The 25694-nt window shown below is 35.7% G+C and overlaps 1 protein-coding gene across 1 annotated transcript; it reads right to left on the bottom strand.

The window, feature by feature from the left end:
- Positions 1-14071: 14071 nt before the first annotated feature.
- On the bottom strand, positions 14072-18936 carry LOC104118396 (serine/threonine-protein kinase BSK5-like). The gene is made up of 10 exons (XM_009629627.4): positions 18380-18936; positions 18054-18274; positions 17625-17760; positions 17217-17350; positions 17027-17132; positions 16675-16760; positions 16340-16528; positions 15575-15739; positions 14886-14999; positions 14072-14579 (listed from the first exon to the last, which is right to left on the bottom strand). Exons 1-10 carry the CDS (start codon positions 18459-18461, stop codon positions 14337-14339), a joined length of 1476 nt encoding a protein of 491 aa, XP_009627922.1. The 5' UTR covers positions 18462-18936; the 3' UTR covers positions 14072-14336.
- Between the last annotated feature and the right edge of the window lie 6758 nt (positions 18937-25694).

Consider the following 25694-nt stretch of genomic DNA (forward strand, 5'->3'; position numbering starts at 1 on the left):
TTGTCGGGTTCTGAGATGTGGGCCCCACTGGTGATTTTTGAGTGTAATTTTGGATTTTGTGAGAAAAATTAGTATTTTAATATGGAATCAATTCCTATAAGTTGTGTGGACTGAATCAAATTAATTGTAACTATATTCGAGCTATTCAGAAGTTGATACACGCAGAATGGAATTTCTGGAGCATTGTTTAGCTTGCTCGACATTGGATTCGGCTTGTTCGAGGTAAGTAACTCTTCTAATCTTGGAGCTGAAGGTATGAACCCTGACTATACATGTTATGTGTTTGGTGTTGCGGTGACACACATGCTAGGTGACGGGCGTGTGGGTGTGCACCGTGTGAACTGTGACTCTGTTATTTCTATGGTACTGTGTAGTTACCTGAACTTATCTATAATCATGAAATCTCTACGTACTAGAGTTATCGAGTTATGGTTCATATTCGAAACCATGTCTAGGCTATATGCTTATTCTGTGGGGGCCCACTGAGGTCATTATTGTTGTTGAGTTATTTGCTTACATTGCAATATCATACTTAGTCATATTCATTCATTGCATATCATATTTCAGTCTCTGTTATTATTTATTGATACATCATATCATCATGATTGGGCTAGTTCATGTCATTGTGAGCCCGAGAGAGACTGGAGAGATTGATGACTGAGTGAGGCCGAGGGCCTGATTTTGAGATATTGATACTATAGCACGTGAGTTGTCCGTGCAGCACGTGAGTTGTCCGTGCGAATTTTAGCGCTTGGGCTGAAGGAGCCCCTCCAGAGTCTGCACACACCCCCAGTGAGCGCGGTTGATTTATATTGAGGGATGGATCTTCCCTGAACATGGATCTTGTCCGAAGCATTTATACCTGGGATGGATCTTCCCTACGGGATGGATTGGCCCTACTCGGTATTGAGTGACTGAGGGTCAGTTGATGTATATATTCCAGGATGGATCTTCCCTGAGCCGGATTGGCCATATACAATACCGAGTGATTGAGCATGATGAGTGAAAAGTGTGAGACATCGAGATTGAGTACTCTGAGAGTGTAAGTACATGAGTTCATCTCTGAGATACAATGTATTGACATGCACACATGACATACAGGCATAGAGATGTATTTTCCTCATGCTATATGGTATCACGTCATTCATGACTTCTCACACATATTGACATATGGGTATAGAGATGTATTTTACACTTGCTATCTGGAAAGAAAAATGGAACATCTTATCTATTATTGAAAGGATATTTTGGAAGAATTTCTGTTTTTAAACTTACTCATATTTTTGACAACTTCGGTAAACGACTTGGGTTTTCACTGATATACTTGAAAAGCAGAACTATTTTCAGAAATCATGATTAAGTTGAGCATTCTATCTCTGAGTTACTTCTTTTATTACTTGCTTTACGTTGTTATGGACTGTTGTCAGCTATTGGTGTTGGACCCGACCTTTGTTTCAGCTCGTCACTACTTTCAACCTAAGACTAGGTTTGTTACTTATTGAGTACATGGGGTCTGTTGTACTCATACTACACTTCTGCACCTTACGTGCAGATGTTGGATGCCGATGTTGCGGAGACCGACGGGAGCTGGATTTGAAGATGTACATGTGTTTCGGTTGTAGCTGCCTTTTGTTCATGGTAGTCTTAGATTTATAAAGATCTGTTTAAGTACATTTCGAACAGATGGTGTATTATGTCATACTAGCTTTGTAAATTCTAATCTTAGAAGCTCATGATTTGTACTACCAGTCATTGGGGAATGTATAAGATTTAGATATTTTCTTTTACTTAATTGTCTTGTTAAATTTCATTGGAATTGGATAGTTGATAATTGGCTTACCTATTGGGTTGGGTTAGGTGCCATCACGACTAGTTGAATTGTGGGTCGTGACAAGTATATTTTTTGTATATTATATATATATATTTCACGCCATTTGTATGAATTCAAGTGACCGTTACCGAATTGCCTAAAATTTTACGGGTCCATCGAAAATGACATAATAAACAATAGCCATCGCTTCGCCACGACCATTCCTCGTTTTTGGCATTTAGGGCCATAAAACAGAAATTCAAGATGATTTACAAATTTTCGTGTACTATAGTCCACGCCATCTACATGAATTCGTGCGCCCGGCTCCGAATCGCCTAAAATTTTAAGGGCCCATCGAAAACGACCTAATGAATAATATTCATCGCTCGCCATGACCGTTTCTTGTTTATTGTTGTTTTAGATCCATAAACAGGAATTCAGGACTATTTTCGAATTTTCATGTGCTAGTCCACATCATCTGCATGAATTCGGACGGCCGCCTCGAATAGCCTAAAATTTTGCAGGCCCATACGAAACAACCTAATAAACAATAGTCATCGCTTCTCCATGATCGTTCCTAGTGTTTTGGCGTTTTAGGGTCATAAAGAAGGAATTTAGGTCGATTTTTGAATTTTTCGTGTGCTATAGTCCACGCAATCTGCATGAATTCGATCTGACGGCTCTGAATCGCCTAGAATTTTACGGCCCCATCAAAACGACATAATGCACAATAGTCATTGCTTCGCCCATGACCGTTTTCCGTTTTCTTGGTGTTTTAGGGCCATAGAACAGGAATTCAGAATGATTTCCGAATTTTCGTGTGCTATAGTCCACGTCATCTATATGAATTCGGGCAACCGACTCCAAATCGCCTAAAATTTTGCAGGCCAATCTGAAACAACCTAATGAACAATTATCATCATTTCGCCAAGATGGTTCCCATTGTTTGGCATTTTAGGGCCATAAAATATAAATTCAGAACGATTTCCGAATTTTTGTGTGCTATAGTCCACTCCATCCACATGAATTCGGGCGACCATCTCTGAATCACCTAAAATATTGTGGGCCCATAAGAAATGACCTAATAAACAATAGTTATTGCTTCACCATGTCCATTCCTTGTTTTGTTGGTGTTTTAGGGCCATAAAACTGGAACTCATGACGATTTTCAAATTTTTGTGTGCTAGTCCACGCTATTTGCATGAATTTGTGTGGCTGGCTTCAAATCGCCTAAAAAAATTTGGGCAATCAGAAGCGACCTAATGAACAATATTCGTCGCTTCACCATTAGCATCCCTTATCTTTTGGCGTTTTAGAACCATAAAACAAGAATTCTGGACATTTTTTGAATTTTCGTGTGTTAGTCCATGCCATCTATATGAATTCAGACGACCGGCTCTGAATCGTCTAAAAATTTGGGGTCCCCATAAAAAATGACCTAATAAACAATATATATTTCTTTGCCATGATCATTCCTCATTTTTAGGGTTTTAGAGCCATAAAGAAGGAATTCAGGATGATTTTTCGAATTTTCGTGTGCTATCCACGCCATCTACATGAATTCAGGCGACCGACTTCGAATCACCTAAAATTATTCGGGCCCATCAGAAAAGACCTAATGAACTGTCACGCCCGAAATCGAGGAGCCCGACCGGCGCTTAACTGAGTGAACCCGGCCGAGCAAACCTATTAGATTTTCTTCTACCCAAACTCATCCATGAATAAAGAGGAGATGTACTCCATTAATCAAACACTGAAAAGATTTCATTAACAACTTCCATTTTATTTCCATTAGAAACTTCATTTATAATTTCCAAATTATAACAAGTTTATAGATATAATAAAAAACATGTTCGCCAAAAATACCAACACATCTAGTTCAATTCCCAACATCAAGCACCACCCACAACCTGTCTACGGAGCCTCTAAGTACAACAAAAGAGTAGTATGGAAGTGCCAGCAACAAGGCCCCAGCTATACCTTAAAACACAATGTACAACTGAAATGACATCAGGCCCCAAAATAGAGTAGGGCTCACCAAAACCTGCTGAATAGAGAGTGACTGCTAACGAGGACCAAAGTTGCCACTGATGAACCACCTGCATCCATTGAAGATACAGCGCCCTCGGCAAAAGGGACGTTAGTATATATGGAATAGTACTAGTATGTAAAGCTAACTGTCCATTTTCAAAATAGAATGCCAATATAAGAGAGGGAAAACCATAGAAACTGCAAGTCACAATCAGTGATATCCAAATACCAAGTTAAAACATAATAATTTTCAAAATACGAAAATAATATTTTTTTTAGTTGGGAGATCTTTAGCACCGATATACCACTGCTCACAATACCAATACCACAATACTTTTAGCACGGAGTCCGATCACGACCCGATCGGCTAGGCCATCTCATCTGAGACATCAACCACAATCACAATTTCAATTACAATTTCCAGCACAATCACCACCATGTGTGCGACATGGCGTCCGATCATGACCCAATCGGCTAGGCCATCTCACCACAATGCCGTGTGGATCGATATTATCCTTTTCTATCAATCATCTCATCCCAATTAAGGGGAATAATTTTACCACATCAATCTCATCCCAAATAAGGGGAATAATTACAATCCACTCCTACACCGGCAGGTGTAGTTTCGGGGTTAGGTTATTTCAACCTATCCTTCCTCGGTGACTATCGATACACCCAAAATATTATTGATTTTTCTTACAAAGGAAACAACAATACAAATGCATTTACCTCATAACCTTTCATACCGTATATAGCCTCATTAGCACTTTCAACAATTTTTAACATCATTATTTCATTGGTTCTCTTGGCCATACATATGATTCTTCATTCATGACATAATGGTTGTATTTCATATTCCACACTTTCATTTCTTCCCTTTCATGGATCGTCATCATAAATATCAACATATATAATATTCCGGAAATCACAACTTTAAGTTCATTGAAAATGAAGAATCTAAGCATAATAGATTTCTTTCCAAAAAATGGAGTAAAATGATTGGCAATTGAAGCACATGTTAAAATCATAAATAAGTAACACACCATTTATTCTTGAATTACTTTTCCCCAAAAAGGCCAATACACAATCTCCACTAACGAATATCTAAGAACGCAAAACATATTGAAAATACTCATAAAGCATAGCATTAGTTAAAACAGCCACATTGGAGCATGACTTGAGGACATAAGCTTTTAGACAAATCTACTTTTGAAGTAATTTTGGAACAATTGAATCAAGGCTCATTTCATAATCTTTCTCATTTCATTGGCACCTCTAGCCACAAGTATAGATTTAATTCTTTGCACAATGTCCACACTTTAGATCTTCAACTCATTTCTTTCACTTTGGAGTATCTTTATAGATTATCATCAACAAGGCATTTCCAATCAAGACTTTAGGTACACATATGAGCAATTAAGAGTCTTAAGCACATCGAGTTTTTCTCACACAAGTTGGCATACTAGCTTTCATTTGAAACACGACTCAAAGCCATAACATTTTAATACACATATCATTCTTGAACACATTCCCGAATGATAACATAATGTGATAGTAACATTCGGAATACATTTTGAATAGATACATCTTTCGAAACTTTGCTTACTCGGGATAATCGAATTTATTAGGAACAACTTGGAACATGGGAATTAGGAACTTGATCCAACAATACTTGAAACTTACGGGAAGATCATGGAATTCATTTCTAAAAGAGTAGTTTTGCCAACATACCTCAAATTCGTTCCTTAATGATACTACAATGATCCACTACACTAAGCAACTTCAATCTACAATAACAACATCTAATGGGACCAATATTAGTAATAAATTCCATAATTTAGGCCATTTAGGTACTTTATCAAATACCTAGTAGACATGAATCTCTACATCTCTTAACCATAGAATTAGTTCATCCAACTATTACCATTTACCAATAATTTATCCCACCATCATTCTTAAACTATTCTTAACTTCTAACATCACATACATGACCATCCATCCACACCCAACCAACAAAATTCCATCAAATAATCACCTTTAAATCTCTACAATGGTTATGTATTTAAATTGGGAACCTATGGCTTCCAATCATCATACCATAAGTTATAACACATATTTCATACATAAATAATCACCATAGATTAGTTGGATATGTTAGCCATACCTCTTGTAGTGAGACTCTTGAAAATCCCAACTTGTAGGGTTCTTGACCAATTTGGGAATTTGAATGGAATTCTATGGATCTTCAAGATTAATCCTAGTTAATATACGTGTTTAGGAGTAGTAATCAACTCAAAATACTCCAAAAACATTATCTTGGTTCATGGGAGGGAAGTGTTGGATGGATTTCCCTTGATATGCAAGCCCTAACTCAAATAAATGACTTAACCCCTCTCTCTACCCGAACTTGGGGGTATTTAATGGGCTCCTACGTGCGCAATCGCGCACCTGGTCACGCATCTGGTCGCGCACCTGAGGCAGAATACCCTCTAATATGTGCGGCCGCGCATCTGGTCGCGCATATGGCATAGGTCCGGTAAAATGGCAATAACTTTCTGTAGAATTATCTAAATGAACAGTTTGATGCGTTGGAAACTAAACTCAAAGGTCTTTAATTTGATAGGTAGATCACCTCCTAAGTCTTTATAGTTTGGTAGAAGCATGCATTTGAAGTAGGATGTTGTGCGAATTGAGACATCCTTTCCACTTAATGTATCCAACTTATTCCACACAAGTTCTTGCCAATCACAAAACTCCTTAATACGTTCCAATACACCTTAAACATATATTTTCATTTCAAAATGATGTGGTCCTATCCCATAGGTATCCTTTAATACTCGAATAAGTTATTCCCAAATACAGTTGGCGCACTTTAAAATCATAAATCATTAGAAAAATTTAACAGGGCTTTACATGAACAATAATCATCGCTTAGCCATGATCGTTCCTTGTGTTTTAGCATTTTAGGGCCATAAAATAAGAATTCTGGACGATTTTAGATTTTCGTTTGTTAAAGTCCACGCCATCTGCATGAATTCGAGCGACATGCTTCGAATCACCTATAGTCATCACTTCGCCATGACCGTTCCTTTTTTTTGGCATTTTACGATAATAAAATAGGAATTTAGGATGATTTCCGAATTTTCATATGCAATAATCCATGCAATCTTGATGAATTTGGGCAACATGCTCCGAATCGCCTAAAATTTTGAGGGCCAATTGAAAACGAGCTAATGAACAATATTTATCACTTCTCCATGACCATTCTTCATTTTTTAGCATTTTAGGGCCATAAAACAGGAATTCAAGACGATTTTTGAATTTTCATGTGCTATAGCTCATGTCATCAGCATGAATTCGGGCGAATGGCTCTAAATCATCGAACATTTTGCGGGGCCATCAGAAATTACCTAATGAACAATAGTCATGGATTCGCCCTGACCGTTCAAGGCCATAAAATAGGAAGTCAGGATATTGTTTTCAAATTTTTGTGTGCTATAGTCCACACCATTTGCATGAATTCGGGTGACGGCTCCGAATCGCCCAAACTTTGGCTGGACCATCAGCGATCTAATGAATAATAGTTATCGCTTCGCCATGACTGTTTCTCATTTTTTAGAGTTTTAGAGTTGTCATGACCCAAAACCATGTGACCGGCACCCAACATACTATCCAATCTGGGTGAACCAAATCGTACAATAATGCCTATCTATATGCAAAATAAATACATGCGAAAACCTTTTTGAAAACACAATCATTTTAAATGATTAAAACCATACATGAAACAAAATCTTTAAATCCATCATTTTTCAATAATTGAAAAATACAAAAGAATAACAATATTTCTTTCATGCAAGCCATATGAATAACTCTCTATTACAACTCTAAAAGAATAATAATTGTCTATGGAATCTCTAAGATACAAGGATGAAATAAATATTTGGGACAAACCCAACCAAAGATAAATAAAATCAACATGAAAGCTACCACGAAAGAAGTGGTGCCTTGCTATATGCCTCGCAAAGAGAGTCATCATAACCCCATCCACTCATCACGTACCATGTCTCATCCTGGAAACATGTAAAGTAAGTGGGACCCTAGAGAGGGGCCTTTGAGGGCTAAGTACACTACGACGGTACTCAATAAGTGTAATAGACTCTTTCTAACTCAAGTTCCAAGGACAAGGCTTTACAAAAATAATGCAAACAACATTTAATATAGAATGATAATAATTATATCAATTCATGCTTTTTATCATTTTAAAGGAAAAGACTAGAAAAATATAAATAATGATACAAATTTTTAAAATATTTATATCAACCCGTGATACTAATAAGAGTCATGCAAAACTATTTCAACTTTATTAAGTCATTAAAATCACTTTCGGCTCCTTAGGTCTAAACATATCAAAATTATCTTTTATATTTTTTACCGGGAGTACTATACCAATACCGACATAATAAACAACCATTAGGTGATCGACCTATCAACAAGTATTTGACCCTACTTGTTTGGGCGACTTCCCGTAGTGCCGTACGAGTCGACTTAACCTCATTACTTTAAGTAATGATCATTTGCCCTTACAAGACTTTATCCCACAAACCTCAGCTTAACCTTAGAATGTGTTCCTACACTGACACGTGTAGTTCCATGGTAACGAACTCAACATTCCAATCAATCTCGGTGGTCTCCACTAGTAACTCCCAAAAATATTTGATATTTCAAAAATAGATTCATAGCTTATTAGCCTCAAAGGATCGATTTTTATCAAATCATTGCTCATGATCAAACTAAACCATTTGAATAAAAACAATCAAACATATGATCTTCATGTTAAAGCCTTTAGCAATTTAACATCCATCCTTCAAAGATACAACGAGTGTTATCTATTAATCAAGTTTCAAAGGAATTACCTTTCATAAAGACACTTCTTTAGCACTCAAATATTTTATATTCTTTCCAATACACAAGTTTGAATAAAACTTATAATATTTTTCTCAAGCATTATTTGACATCAAATCTTTAGAAATAAGATCTTTCAATTATAGAACAACAAGACTTTCTATATGCAACACAATTCAAAATATACATGGTGACATCCTTTCCCACTTATTCCCATAAGTATGGATGCACATTTACAAACAAACTCACGTAATAACTCAAATATGATTTTAGAAAAAATTCCTCAAGAGGAGTAAGTTTTAACCAACTTACCTAAAGTCTAGGCTTCAACTAGTACTATGATGCTCCAATTTGTTTAAAATGCTCAAACATCGTCAACAAGCTGATATCTACATTTATGAATTCACATATATCACTAGCGCATCACAACAATACCAATTAAACCAACTAAGTGCCTAGCACTTGGGTCCAACTTCATAACTTTCACAAAAATCGTTATTTCACTATTTGAAGGTCAGTCCTTGAATGTTAACTCTAATTCATCCATTAAATGTGTTATGAAATCTAGTCGTCCCAATAGAAACTCAAAACGACGTCGCTCAAATAAACCCAACACTATTCATCTTCCTTACCAACAAGATTTTCAATGTCAAAGCTAGGGTTCATCTATTCCACTCTTTCAACTACTTCTCCAACTCATAAGTAATATTAAAGCACTCATTTATACTCCATAAATAAGTTTCAAGTACTGGGAATTACCTTTGGAAGTAAACCCTAGAAAATCTCTCTTTTGGTGTTCTTGAAAATTTGGACCAATTCCTATGGATTTCAATCCATATAGATGATAATACTAGCATTAATCAATGTTAATCCATCATAAAAATATCATGAAACTCACCTTTGAAGTGTATTTGGATTGGGAATGCTCCACATTCTCTCTAAAATCCAAAACTTAGCCAAAAATATCATCTATTTCTCTCTCCTTGAACTTCCCATATTAAATAGCACGGGGGTTTGCGTGGGTGGCTGCGTAGGCCACGTATCCTGGTCATGCAGCATGTGTGGGCCACGTAACCTGGCCACGCAGCTTATGCCATTTCTTCTCCTCTTCCTCCCTTCTTCTAGAATGAGCCACGTAGCCTGCGTGGGCCACATAGTTATTTCAATTTTTCATAGTTATTTTCTTAGACACTTAACTTAGGGACTATGGCCCTCGTGACCTTCATATCCGAGTATTTCAATGAACTTGTTCCACTCATACTAGTATCGTGTTAAATTTAAATTGTATTCTTTAAGCTTGAAATCAACCTGAATCATTTGCACAAACTTACGGGCTTCACAAGGGTCATAAAATAGAAATTAAGGACGATTTTCAAATTTTTGTGTGCTATAGTCCACGTCATCTGCATGAACTCTAGAGACCGACTCCGAGTTGCCTAAATTTTTATGGGCCTATCAGAAATGACTGAATGAACAATAGTCATCGCTTCGCCATGACCGTTCCTCATTTTTGGCGTTTTAGGGCTATAAAACTATAATTCAGGACAATTTCTGAATTTTCGTGTGCTACAGTCCACGCCATCTATATGTATTCGGGTGACCGGCTTCGAATCGCCTAAAATTTTTCGGCCTCATCAGAAACGGTCTAATGAATAATAGTTATCGTTTCGCCATGACCGTTCCTCTTTTTTGGCATTTTAGGGTCATAAAACAGGAATTCATGACGATTTCCAAATTTTCGTGTACTAATGTCCACGACATCTACATAAATTCGAGCGACCGGATCCGAATCACCTATTATTTTTTGGGCCCATCAAAAATGACCTAATGAACAATAATCATCGCTTTTCCATAACTATTCCTCGCGTTTTGGCGTTTTATGGCCATAAAATAGGAATTTAGGACTATTTCCGAATTTTTATATGCTATAGTACACGCCATCGGCATGAATTCGGGAAACCTGATCCAAATCACCTAAAATTTTATGGTCCCATCAGAAACGACCTAATGAATAATAGTTATCGCTTCAACATGACTGTTCATTATTTTTTGGCATTTTAGGGGCATGAAACAGAAATTTAGGACGATTTTCGAATTTTCGTATATATTTTCGATATATTTGGTTAGTACATGTAATTATTATTGTCCGACCATCCAAAAGAATTAAAAGCCAAAGAAAAATGAAAAAGAAGAATTAAGATAAATAGTTATTCATTCAACCGTTTAAACTAAAAATAGTTTGTCTGTGTATTATATAAGTGTAATTCATGTGCAATCATTGTATAATCTGTATATCGGCTAGAAAAAAATAAATAACGAATCCAGGTAACTATTTGGATAAAGATCTCAAAAAAGAAACTAAGTAATTTGGTGCTTGAACCTACACCTGTAATAATACAACGCAGAATTGCAACTATTAGACGATAACTCTATGTCTCTAATGCTCATATTACATGTTGGTAAGTCTAAAACTAATTCTGTGTAAATATAGGGACATTTTCATATATATTCACTTTTGGGGTCATCATTGAAGTTATACACGCATTGCACAATATTTTTACAAAGTGTACCCGCTCATATCTGATAGTTCAATCTTTTTAATGCAACTTCAGAAATCAAATCTGAAATCCTTCTATCTTTCAAATGCAACTTCAGAAATTTCGAATCTAAAGTGGTTCAATCTCTTCAATATAAGTTCAGAAATCAAATCTTAAGCTCTTCTATCTTTCAAATGCAACTTCAAAATTTCGAATCTTAAGTAGTTCAATCTATTGAATGCAACTTCAGATTTCGAATCTTAAGTTCTGAAACATAAACATGTTTTTCGAATTTTAAACAATCCAATACACGATTCAATGCCCAAATCTACTCCAAATGAGTTCAAATTTAAAATATAACTATTAAATATCATAAAGAACAAAGCTCAATCATCAAATTGTCAAAATAACAACAAACTTAACAAACACATTTTGTAACTAAGAAGAAGAAGAAACTCTAAGCACAAAGAAGAAGAAGAGTAAAATAGTAAAACAGAAGAGAAAAGTATGTGTATCTGAAGTTATTCAAAAATTGGGTATCAGTTAAAAAAAATTTAAAAGTGAGTACAAATTAAATGGGTGGCGCAAAAATGTGCGCCGCATTAAAATTTTACGTAAATATCACTTGTACGGGTGATAAAAGATTTTTACTTATATAAACACATTATTATTTTTCGACGAAGAACTCGTTCGATAAACATGGCTTCGCCACTGCACTCGCAAAAATTGCACGGGGCGCCCTATTTGGTCGCCCTCATTTAACCTATACCCATTTTTTAAAATTTTTTTAACTTGTACCCACTTTTTAAACAACTCCATGCCTCTTTCTCCTCCTCCTTTGTTTTCTGAATACTGAAACTTGAGATATTGTTATGCGTTCTAGCCTGATGGTTCATATATATCTCCTTGTCCCATTATGTTCAGTTTGGTCTTATTCACAATAATTTAACCTCTTAGATATTTTAGCTTTACAGGCACATTGGTTTTTGGTTCTAATTTATCTGTAGTAACTTGTTTTCATGTCGAAAATATTTTTCATTCTTTAATCTTTGAAATGAACAGTATCAATCGTTGCTAATCACGATCTATTAAATTCATTGTTGTTTAGTACTATTTCGTTTATGTGCAATATGTTCTTTTGTTGAATTCTTTTTTTGAAAGATTATCTTCCTCATTTCCGTATATAGACTTAGAACTTCACTCTAAGAATGCTGAAGTTCAGCAAATATAAACAAAAACTTCAGTTCCTAGAATGCTGAAGTTCAGCAAATACAAAACAAACTTCAGCCCTAGAATGTTGAAGTTCAGCAATTACAAAACAAACTCCAGCTCCTAGAATGCTGAAGTTCAGCAATTACAAAACAAAAACTTTAGCCAAAATATGTTGTAGTTTTATTGAGCTGAAATTTATCATTGCACTATGAACTGAAATTTTGCGTGATTGCCTTTGCAAGTCAGGCCAAATTTCAGGCAAAAATATCTGAAGTTTTGCTACACTTCAGGCAAAACATTGTAGATACGCTTGCAATTATTTTTGCAAAGCGGGTATAAGTTAAAAGTTGACCCAAAAACTGGGTATAGATGCAAATAACCCCACTGCAGTTCACTAATCCAATTTACCGGTCGAATTTAGCCCATGTAGCTATGAGCCTATGACTGTGGCCCAAATGTCTTAACGCAAGTCCAAGCGCAATTCCTATTAGTATGAAGCTAAGAATCAAAAGTACCATGTTTACCATATTCACTCTCAAGATTCTGTCAAATGTGATTGAATGATAAGCTTAGTTTTAGCTGTATCTTCCCTTCTCATTTCTCGCAAGAAAATGCCAGCCAATATTAGAGAATAACTAGTCATTTGAAGGTGTAATTTATAATAGTTGCATTAAATCACTATAGTTGCAAGAATGCCAGCCAATATTTGACTTGTTCTATTGAGTAACTTGTGGTGTCTTTGTAAATTATTGGCACCATATTTTCTGCAGGTAACTAATCTGGTTGGATAGCTTCTTGGGGACACTAATTCCCGAATGTGTCATATTTTCTCGCCTACTTGATGATGTTCCAATAATCTCTGAGAAAGAAAATGAGGGGGGAAAATGAGAAACCTTCATTGTTTCTTGCAACTAAATTTAGAATAGACGTCTAGGGAATCTAGGGTTTTCTTTATTTTTTGTTATTATTATTATTATTATTATTATTATTCCTTGGCCAATTACATGGAAGGCCGATCAGAAATAAACTGTAATGAGTTTTAATTATGTTTTCGATACAATGATTAAATCACTCTTACCATATAGCTTTTGGTCATAATGTGAGATTTTCTCTCTCGTGATATAGATATCAATGTCGATATGGTTCATGGAATACGTTGCTAGAGTTCCACTTAAACATATTTCCTATCAATTTAACTTGTTATTTTTGTCTTCAATCGTGAAATATGCAGTGCTTCTCACTTGGGATGCTGGGAATTATCAAAAGAGACAAGGGGCTTGGTGTTCGAGTTGTGGGATAATGTGTTCGAAAATGGATCTTATTCACTAACTTTGATTCTTGACTAATGAAAGTTCTGACATTTTGCAACTTGAGAAACCTCGAGCAATAAATAAATCTACACGTACAATAATATATTATTTAATTGGGACTTGGGAGAACAAAAAAAAGTACCATACTACTGTGCTAAATTGCTAAGTCAAGCAAGATGAGATTCCATTTCCGTTAAACATCAACAAAAAAAAACAATGAAATCCTACAAGGCATGAGCGAGTAGTGTGTACGCAAATTTTACATCTACTTTACGAAGGTAAAGAGGTTATTTCCGATATACTCTCGGCTCAAAGAAAGGTGCATCAAATGTGAGCACAAAATCAAGAACAAAAGGTGCATCAGAGGACAATAAATTATTCTCCAATGCCTTCACAGGATGTGAACACAAAACCAAAAAAGGAATGTATAAAATAAACTATTGACATAACAGCAACTTTCTATCATAAGCCCTATAAATACAAGAAACTTGAGACAGTACAAATCAAGAAGTGCAAATATACACATGTTCTGTTTTAATTTTTGCTGCGTTTTGCTTCCAACTTTGTAGCTTGTTTAAGTGCTTCTTGGGCATCATTCTCCATCCCAAGGCTAAAAAGGGCAACAGACTGAAGGTAAAATGCAGTTGGCCACTCGGGAGATATAACCTGAGCTTGCATTGCATCCCCTAGAGCCTCTTGTGCCATGTCGCTCATTAGATAACACAAGCATCGCCTGGCGTATATGGTTGGTGACACCATGGTCCCTCCATCATTGAACTAATAAAACAAAAATTGTATTTATATAAGCCCCTCCTATCTTCTTCAAACTAAAATGTTACTATAAGATCAGCACCACAACAATATTGGATGAAATAATGAGTACAAATAGCTCGAATAGTTTAGGTGGTAAGAAATTATCTGTGTGTTGAGAGTCTGTATTTCATTTTCAGCTTCTTCAGACAATTGAGAGGATATTAGCCAAGTCTTTTGGTAAAACGTTTACATACGGAAGCAGAAACTCAGCAAAAATGTTAAAGGTGTACATGAATCAGTAAAAGAATGAACAATTTTAGACGGTCAGACCTGTGTATAGCACTCAATGGCAGTAACGGAATCCTTGGCTCGGAAAGCAGCATCTCCTCGCTGCTTAGAGTTCAAGGTTTCCTGCATCTGATTTGTCCACATTTGGAAAGAAAGCTGCAAACATACCAATAATCAATAGATAGAATCCCCAGATAACTGAAGGAGTGTATTACAAAAAGAAATACCGAAAAGAAGAGCAACACATCTCTCAATTCTTATGCCAAAACTAGCAGAACGACAAGTTCATCTTCTTTCTAATAACATAAATTGTAGTTCATGATGTTCATACGCTCTACTATGCGCCTTCGAATCGTGCATTGGGAAGACTCTGTTCAAATAAACACCAAGACACTATATGCACATTTGGCTAGCAAAGTATATTTGTCATAAGTTGCAATATCTGGCCCGCTATGACAGCAATTAAGACAACTGCTCTTACAGTATTCAAGCAAAGCACGTTATTCATTTGGGACACCCAGAATTAGACATCTGGGGGGGGGGGGGGGGGGGGTTATGAACCTTAAAAATCCCAATTTATTCACTGTAGTGAGAAAACAAGATTAAGTAAGTGGATCATGAGAAGAATACTGGCAAGAAGGCAGCTTCCATTATCTTAATTTTTGGGAAACAAGAGGGACAATGTACAATTGGCAATTCCCTCATCATCAATAAATAGAGCGGGGACAAACCTCATTGGCAATTCCTTCATCATCTTTGTACCCTGTCTTTTGCAATATCTCATGAAGGGCAGTAAGATCCATTCTCAAACATGCTTCACCCGTAGTTGTCAACAACAACGGTTGTTGTGGGGTTGCAGTTCCATGTCTAATGCCCAGCAAAACATGTGATGGCACCTGACATTACATCATCAAGAAATATGAGCCTCATGCATTATGAATAATAATAATAATAATTTTCTTTTGATATGGTAACCCCCCCCCTCCCCCTCCCCCCTCCCATACCCACCATAAACCCTCTCAAACCTTATCAGGGGCCAAGAGGCTTTTCACACTAACTGCGAGCTTTATGGTTAGAAGTGGAGAATCCTTTCCACTAGGCCATCACTAAGCAATATGAGAAAATTAAATTAAAGGAAAAAAAACCTAGTTGGGTTATCTGAGGCACATGTTCGCAGATTAAGCAAAACTTGTTTCCGTCCCACGAGTCAAAAGATTGTGGTCAATGTCACTCCACAAACATGATTCCCCTTTCAAGTTCCAAGAATAACTAACGACGTAAACTAAAGTTCACAAGAGACACATGTATACTATTGTGAGAATCAACCTTACTATGGTGTGAACTCAGATAACCAAATTTCAATTGCCTAAGTTAAAGGAGAATGTACTATATATGCTCACTTCAATCTCATATATGAAAGAAGGTCTCAACTCTTCAAATGTTGGAACGATCTCAAAGCAAGTCAAGGGGAATACAGTGCTATCATTTGGTCGTACCTCTGTTTCTTTCTGAATACTTATAAGAGAATTAACAAGAGATTTTGCATTTGGCCTCTCACGTGCTTCATATTGCAAACAACGGGTGGCTAGCCGCACAAGCTCGGTTCCATCATCATTAGAAATATGACCCTCCAAACAAGAATCCATCAGCGTCGAGAAATTCTTCACCCGAATTAGATCAAGTGCCTACAGGAGGGTAAAAAGAACAGCAACATCTCAGATTTAGGTACTCAAAAAATAGAGTCAAAAATGTCCATCCGTACATGGATTTCACACTAAGGAGTTTACATGATTTTCCGGAAACAAAGGTCCAACAATCTTCCGAGACTTACATGGCTTGGAGGTATATGTTTTCCACTCAAAAGATCTAGCAACATTGTTCCAAAGCTGTAAACTACACTTTCAGCTGTCACTCTTCCTGCCAATCGTAAAAACTCTTATATCAGCATTGGCTTTATTTGAATAAAGGTGGAAAACATAACATGGTACTAAAGAAAATGCCCGACTGCAATAAATTCATAAATTAATTAAGCAGCTGCCCATCCAAGCTAGGTTTTGCAGCAACTATAAGTCTAAAGTCACCGAAAGTCCACAGTATATAACACTAAACTGACAGTATAGAACACGAAACGGACTAATATAGAACACGAAACGGACTAACGCTTAAAGAGAGAAACATTTGACCTGTTCTCATGTACTCTGGAGGAGTGAAAGCCAAGTTTGTACTATAACTTTTTCCATCTCTACTGTTCTTCATTAGGCCAAAGCAAGAGAGCCTAGGATCACCATCCTGTAGAAAGCAAACTAAAATTAGAAAGCCACACAAATAGCAACACATTAGGATTAACGAGCATAAAGGCAAAACCAATTTTACCTGATCAAATAAGATTCTGTAAGCATTAAGATCATGATATATTGCTCGGCCCTTACTGCAGCAGTATTCCAAAGCTTGAGCTAAGTAAAAGGCTACCCTCAACCTCATCGCCCATTTCATAGGTTCGCTCTCCCCTATTGCATTTCATAGCAAATCAAATATCAGCATTTGCCCTCAACTCATAAACTAATTCATTAGCCTTGCCAAGATATATTTTACAACTAGGAATGCAGCCACCAAAGAAGAACATCAGTCTGTTATTTCCCTTAAACTTCTAAATCATGAAATTTAAAAATTTAGACCACGTCAACTTCGAGGAGTAATAAGATAATGCTCCTAGACTCTACAACTCTGTTATAAAAGATTTAGGTATTACTATAAAAATCAAGACTTTCGGGAAAAACTCACAGTGAAATAAATGCTTCGCTAGGGTATCATTTGGCATGAACTCTGCTACGAGCAACCTTTGATCCCCTTCGCAGCAACATCCAAGTAGATTTGCCAGTCTCTCACTCCTCAGATTCCCAACTGCCTTAGCCTCATCCTAATTACACAAACAGTGTCCATAACAGATTTCAGCAAGTTGTGGTGGTGCAGCCATCGTATATATATAAAATAGATAAACAATGTGTTCTATCTGAGCTTTGATAGATAAGGAAGTCGCACAAAGTTTCAACATGACATTGAGACTAAAGTCTTAAGTTCGCATCTCATTGCCACCCATAAACAAAAAAATCTTCTACGCGCTAGTCCTAGAAAAAGAAACAAATCCCCTCTATGGCTCTATGTGGTTACATATAATTTAACAGAAGTAATAGAGTTTAATCAAAAGCTAACCAAGAATTGGCGAGAATCAGGCCAAGCAGACCTATTGAAGCGTTTAACAGCAATACAATGACCATTCTGGAGCAGGCCCTTATAAACGACATTTGGGGCTTTCTCACCATGCTCAGACACTATGTTTTCCGCAGAAAATCCATCAGTTGCAATCATCAGCACGTCGAGACTAAATTCAGTAAAACTCGGTAACGCGTTTTTCTCATTTTCCCCTCCATTCTCTGTAACAGATTACAATACAATTACGAAAACAAGAAGAACATTCGTCAACCCATTCACAGAGTCACATAAAAGCACAATACAAATATGTGAAAGAGAAAAAATACCCAGATCAGAAAGATCGTGCAGAGATGGCTTGAGGTGGGAATGCCCGCAGCAGAAAAAGAATTTGGAACAGTAAACACCCATTTGACAGTGAAAACTAAGACAGCAAATTCTATGAGATTTCTTTGAACAAAAAGTTTAGACCCTTTTCAAGCATTAGCAGAACACAGGGGGGGGGGGGGGGGGAATTGTAGACAGGGTTCTATATAGTAGCTCTTTCTTGGGGACGAAGATAATTACTATGTGGGTATAGAAAGAAAGGATATTTTGTTTAGCTATGCAAATTCTGTTTGTTTGGTCCTTTCAAGAGCATACAGAAAGAAGGAAAGGAAGAGATTTATATGTTGTACTATGAATATAAGAACAGAAAAATGGGTATATGGTTGAATTATGAAGAAGCAGTGATTTTCATGTGTCTAACTTTTCAGAGGAAGACGTGTTTGAGCTTTTGCAAAAGAGAATGACCTTTTCTAGATTTATATACTAAATGTATCACTGTGTCTGCTTTTTTGGGTTTTTTCTGGTCTAACTTTTCTGCTTTTAGCTGCGTTTCAACTTCCTCATCATTCCTCTTTTGTGCTTCTTCTCTTCCTACTCCCTTTCCCAAAAGAAATTTACTAGCACCGCGCTTTAATTAAAAAAACAAATTAATTGATAAGCGGTTTCTCTTTAATTTATTTGGTACTTTTCAACTTAATTATTATGTTTAATATAAGATCGAGTATAAGTTAATTCATTCCTCTAGTGATCACATGAAATTTGAGTTTTATGAATTCTAAATTCTACCATAACTTATTTTGATTTATTGAGTTTAAATTAATTACTTACACATTTTTTGTGCCGGTCGCGATCAACCCGTTAAGGTGAAGAAACCTTTTATCATTTCTCTACATCTTTTGGTGGTGGTGCATCGTAATGTATTGAAGTTATCACTCTACGAGATAAATTAAGGAATTTATATGCAATATTTTCTATTAACTCTATTTAAAGAAGAAACAAAGGAACCTAGGTCTCGGAATGTCATTGTGAATTGGAATCTAATTGAGGCTATATATCTATTTTTCCGTTAATAGAAGCTATTCATTTTTGTTTAGTCTCACTACTAGATTTTGTCTTTTGCATTCACCTTTATCTTCACTATAATGTGTTTTCCATTAATAAACAGGTACCTTCTTCTCTCTTTATATTATACATCAACATCCGTGTAAATTTGCTAGAAGTTTAACTTAGGATTGAGTCTAAAAGAGAATATATTGCATTTGGCAGACGCTACATTCAGTACGACTAGGGTATACAAATCAAATCGAAAAATCGTACTAAACCGAAAAGTCAAATCAAACCGATTAAAAAACTCGATTAGGTTTGGTTTGATTTGGTTTAGTATTGAGTAAAAAAATTCGAACCAAACCGACATATAAATATATAATTTTAATATATATATTTTTAAGACTTTTTATAAAATTTTCTTTAAAAATGTCTAGAAATATTTTGTGATTCTCTTATGAGATGTAATATTTAATTAAATATGAAGTGCTCTATTTTTATTAACTTTAAATAATGGGTTGTATGATTATTTTCTCATCAAGTGTTACTGAAATGCGTTAATTTCTTTGTTCTTCCATATTCATATGTTAAGATCTATTAAATTCTTATACTTATCTTTTTTGAATTTGGAGTGGTATTTCGATAATTTAAAATTAAATAGAACATATCATTATTTAGGTATCATATTGATTTTTATGTTTAATTATTAAATTCGGTTAACCTTGAAAGTGTATATCAATGAAAAATTATTATCAAACGACTAAAAAGAAAACTATCATGTGTTACTAAAATAATTCTCCCATAAGAATATTTTAATAGATCATATGTTTGTCATTTTTTAGATTTTTTACTAAACATATATTTACTTATCAAAAATTTAACAAATTAAGATTGAAATAATATTCATGTAACAAAATAATCCGAAAAATCCAAAAAACTCGACAAAATCGAACCAATCCAAGCCGATATAATTGGTTTGGTTTGATTTCTATCGAAATCAAACCAACTCGGTCCATGTACACCCAGGGGCGGCCAGAGGATAAAGCCACTAAAGCGGTGGCTTTAGGCCCTAGAATTTTGGGGGCCCAATTTTTATTTCCCAATTCTTATTTGATGTCCGACTTTTAATTTGGGGGCATTGATTAATTCAAATTCGTACCGTGTAAAGTTTATTAAAGTGGGAACTGTTCCTTATAAGGGATTGTTTTCATTCCAAATACTGAAACCGAATACTTTCGGTTAAAGAAGAAGATATGCAATCCATCCCACCACAACTCTTCTCGTGAAGCCCTATATCTTTTTAAGAAAATATTAAGTATTTCAAAGTAGAAAAGTAAAATATTTTATATAAAAACAGATTACATTAATCATTAGAAAATATGTAAATACACTTTTAAAGTCTATTTTTTTCCTCGGGTTTTCATCATTGCAACAAATATATTGAAACATCAAAAAATTCTTTTAATACAAAGTTATCAACAGCTTGAATCAGGTTCTATTACTTAAGATCATACTGCACACGAGAGATTAAATGGTTTATGCAAAAAAAATTAAGTAATTTTATTCTCAAAAAGCTAGAAAAATCTACTTCAACTAAAAATATATAGGATTTTTTTAAAAAGAATCTCACGTTAAAATTTGGCTTTATGCCACCAAACTTAATGAGCCGCCCCGTGTACACCCCAAGTACAACATTGTTTTTTAAATACGATTTTACTAAATGACTCTAGTAATGTTGTTGAGTAAACTTGCATTGGTTTAAACTAAAATTCAAAAGGATGCTTCTAATTATTTATTCGTTTTGACAGAAATAAAGCACATTTTCTCACTGACTAACGTTTAACTATCACTATTTTTTAATCTGAAACCGTTGTGACATGATTGGAATGGAGAGTTCGTTGTTTACTAATGAATAACTAATTTAATACATGCACAATACCATGACCAGTTTAGAATTAACTTTGTATTACTCATTTCGCATACAAATAAAAAAATTATATGTTAAAAAACTCAAACTAGAGATCTCACACTGATCTGATCTCAAAATTTGTTACAACACTCCTTATCAAAGATGCAGAGACATTGATTTATTGCACTGGCCACTGCACTTCCCTGAGTTTTTCAGGTTAGTAACTGAAAGATCTGAATTCATATAATACTGTTAGATCTTCTAATTTGCCCTTAGTAGTATTATTATTGTGATGCAAGTGTTATTGACTATACCGTTTATAATTAATCCATTTTAAACATAAAATTGAAAGGGAAACAAAACTTTTCAATTTTCCAAATGTAAAATAAATAAATGAAAGTATGAGATAGTGGGCTAAAATTGTAAGAATTGAATGTGAAGGAACACTGCTCCATTCTTCGAAAGAAACAAAACAGATATCACAATAACATAGTAACACCAGAATAATAAGGACAAGAAGCGTGGATTAATGATATGCACGAGGCACTCCAATAAAAGTACCTTTCAAAGGATAAAAGTAGAAAAATGGATTTGGTTTGACGAATGTAATCTTCCAATTACGACTAGGTCAATATTAGTAATTATTTAATTTTAAGACCTTATCAAGTCAAGTCATTTTCTTTTTAATTCCATTTAGCCCAACGTATAACTTTATATCTTCCACTATATCTCAAAAGAATAATTACTCCTTGACTTGAATAATGGTGAGTTCTTGACCTAGTAAAAACTATAGGAGAAAGAGGACGAGACAGGAGCTGCCAAATTTCCAATTTCTAGAATAGTTACTGAATCTTGGACTGCTTCAACGGCCAGACACCCAAATTTTTGCGTTATACTTTTTTTTATGTTATCTTTCTCTCCTTGTACTTTTGTCTCCTTCCTTTTCTCCGTTATGTCTTTTTTTTTTTACATTATATATGCATAAATTGGATCGGATTGAAAGCACCATAAGCGCAATGATAAATGTACTACGGATTCAAGCTCTGAAAATAGATATGTTAACAAAAGCTTAGTGGCCTTAATAATCAACACCACTTAATATCTCCTAAGGAAACAAAGTAGGCCCATTCTGTTATTCCATGTACCACGACAAAGGTCAAAGGTGTCGAGGACCCTCAATCCACAAGTCATTGTTTTAAGTTTTAACCCCACTCCTACAGTATCTGATAAAGATGGACTCAAACACAGTGAGAACATCGGTCGTTAGACAGACAGACATACCCTAATCATGACAATTTATTCTCAAAATCTCACTTATATCCGACACCAAAATGTTAGGCTGTCAAAGAGTATCAACAAAAGCAGTTGTGGACAGGCTATTGTGTGCTATTGGTTATTGCACCCTTTGAGAAAAATGTCCCCCCAAAAATATAGGAATAATAAAAGAAAAAAGAACAAGAAATTGAATAAAAGGGTATAAATTAAATCAAGCTGACAGAACCTTTGCTCATTAAAATCTTATAAATGAATGTGATATGTTTCTTAATAGGCCGTCATCTATCTATGCTAAGCTGATGTGCTACGTACCTTACCAGTTACCATAATTCACACGACACAAAATGAAATAAGTCGTAAGCACACATTTTAAGGCACAAAATAAAATAATTTGTATGCAGGTGAAATGCAATTTGTGCCTCTTGACCATTTGCAACAGACTGCTAGCTTCATTATGATGTTCACTCAATAATGGGGTATAAAAAGGAAGGAGAATGGTAAGCACCCTCCACTTCTAATCAAGAGGTTGTGAGTTCGAGTCACCCAAGAGCAAGGTGGGGAGTTCTTGGAGGGAAGGATGCCGAGGGTCATTTGGAAACAGTCTCTCTACCCGAGGATAGGGGTAAGGTTTGTGTACACACTATTCTCCCCAGATCCCACTAGTGGGATTATACTGGGTTGTTGTAAAAAGGAAGGAGAATAGGGTTATTGCGTATTTAGTCTCTCTGCTATTTACTTTTTGTAGACTGTTGAACATAATAATATACGAAAATACTTGGCCAAAAAATTTCTATTGTATGGGTGTGGAGTTCACTTCACTACTCAACGTTTTATTAAATCAGGGAAAAAGAAGAGAGGCTGGTACAGCGTTTTAATCAGTGTTACCTGCACTACCACTATGTTAAACAAGGTGATGTGCCCAACATCGTTGCACCAAGATAGCTTCAAAATCGAATCGAAATCGAAAACTGAACCGAAACCGAATTTTAATGGCTTATTGGTATCGGGTTAACGGTTTAACAGACGAGGAACGAATTGAATTTTTTTTATTAACGGCTTATCGGTTTGGGGGCGAATTATTCAATTTTCTTAACGAATAATCCGTTAACCCGTTAAGATATATATATATATATATATATATATATATATATATATATATATATATATATATATATATATATATATATATTAAATATCAAAAACCCTTCCACTTCTTCCAGTACACTATCTCTAAGTTCTAACGCCTAATTCCTAAATAATCAGAACCCTAAAGCCTAAACTTCAACCAGCAGCCACCAGCAGAATTATGGTTCTCTTTATTCGACCATAATTCAACCAGCTTCAGTAGAAATTCAACCAGCACTCCAGCAACCACCCGCAGTACTCTATCTCGTCGATTTCCAGGCTTCCAGCATTATATCTTAGTGCCCTAGTATGAAGAGCAAGCTCATATTTTTGCTTTTTAAAATTGTAAATATGGCTCCAGCACAACCTTTGTGTTAATTATTAATATATTGTTACCTTTCTAAGAGAAATGAACAAGAAAAAAAGGGAAGGACCGCACGTTTATTGTAATTTTGCTTCATTTGTGCTATGAATAAATTAATTTAGATACCATTATATTTAATGAGCTAAACTACTGAAATTGTTCCTTTGCATCTACACCCAGGCAATCACATAGTTATCTCAATGAAATTTGATATCCTTGTATGATCCATGTTATAGCTAGCAAGAGTTACAGTGGCATATCCATTAGAACTACTTTTTCCTTAATTACATCATTTCATAGTCTGCTTTGGGATGTAATGTAGACTACAATGTGTTCTGCTTTTTTCACTCTACACCACATGACACACTACATCATTCTTATGTAGGCGCTAACAAACATATATGTCTGGACTCAATGTGTAATTTCCTATTCTGAATTTGTATGCTAGGCGGTCAACAAACAATTAATGCACTTAATATAGATTGAATTAGGCCGATAAACCGCCCGATAAGAACTAAACCGATACCAATCCGCCCGATATCTTATCGGGTGGCTAGCGAATTAATACATTTAAAAGCCGATAACCGTTAAGCCAAACCGTTAGTAATTAACCGCCCAATCTGCCCGATAAACAGCCCTACAAGATAGGGGTATCAAATGGACGGGTTGGACTGCTTATGGAAGTGTCAAAATGGGTTGAATCAATAAATTGGTAGGTCAATGACCAACCCAAAAATTACTTGGACTGAGTCAAGATGGGCTAAAATATGAATCATAGTCCAACCCGTCCAACTCTTACCTGTCTCAATTTGTGATCTAATATTCCTGTCTCAACAATCTCTCCTACATTTGTGATCTAATATTCCTGTCTCAGTTTTCTTCTAATTCTTGTTTCAGCGCTGTTTTTCGTATTAAATATACGTCAATTTTCACATTTTTAAGAAGGAAACAGGGACCAATAGTGGCACATGGCTAATCTGTGATTGTTCTTTATCAACAAAAAGAGATGACGATCTGAGTTAGAACAGTAAATTGTACTTCAGGCGTCAGAGAGATGAGATAACACACACTTGTCGTAGGAGAAAGGCAATGGATGTGTGCCCCAAAGGAAGGAGCAGGCATGTGCTATTTAGGTGCAATCTCTATCTTTTATCTGTGCAATGCACCTTTAAGTAAACAGGCAAAATAGGCCATACATAAAGATCTTGACAATGAGCAAAAGGAATACGTGGTTCTTGAGCCAAGATACTCTAGCATTTAATTGGATCTATTATTAATACACTCCCAACACCTGCCACTGTTGGCTCTTTCATAAAGGATCATCACATGCTCTGTACATCCCATGTTACCAGCCACTGCAAAGTTGCTGCAACTCATTTGTTGCATATTTTGCAGTTCTTGCCCCTTGTTTTCAACCTTAATGGAAATAAATAAGTGTACTAAGACTTTGGTGAGCGAAGGGGGTCTTGGCGTAACTGGTAAAGTTGTTGTCATGTGACCAGGAGATCACGGATTCGAGCCGTGGAAACAACCTCTTACGGAAATACAGAGTAAGGCTGTGTACAATAAACTCTTGTGGTCCGGCCCTTCCCCGAACCCC

This window comes from Nicotiana tomentosiformis, chromosome 2 (genome assembly GCF_000390325.3).
Source record: "Nicotiana tomentosiformis chromosome 2, ASM39032v3, whole genome shotgun sequence".
Taxonomy (NCBI): Eukaryota; Viridiplantae; Streptophyta; class Magnoliopsida; order Solanales; family Solanaceae; genus Nicotiana; species Nicotiana tomentosiformis.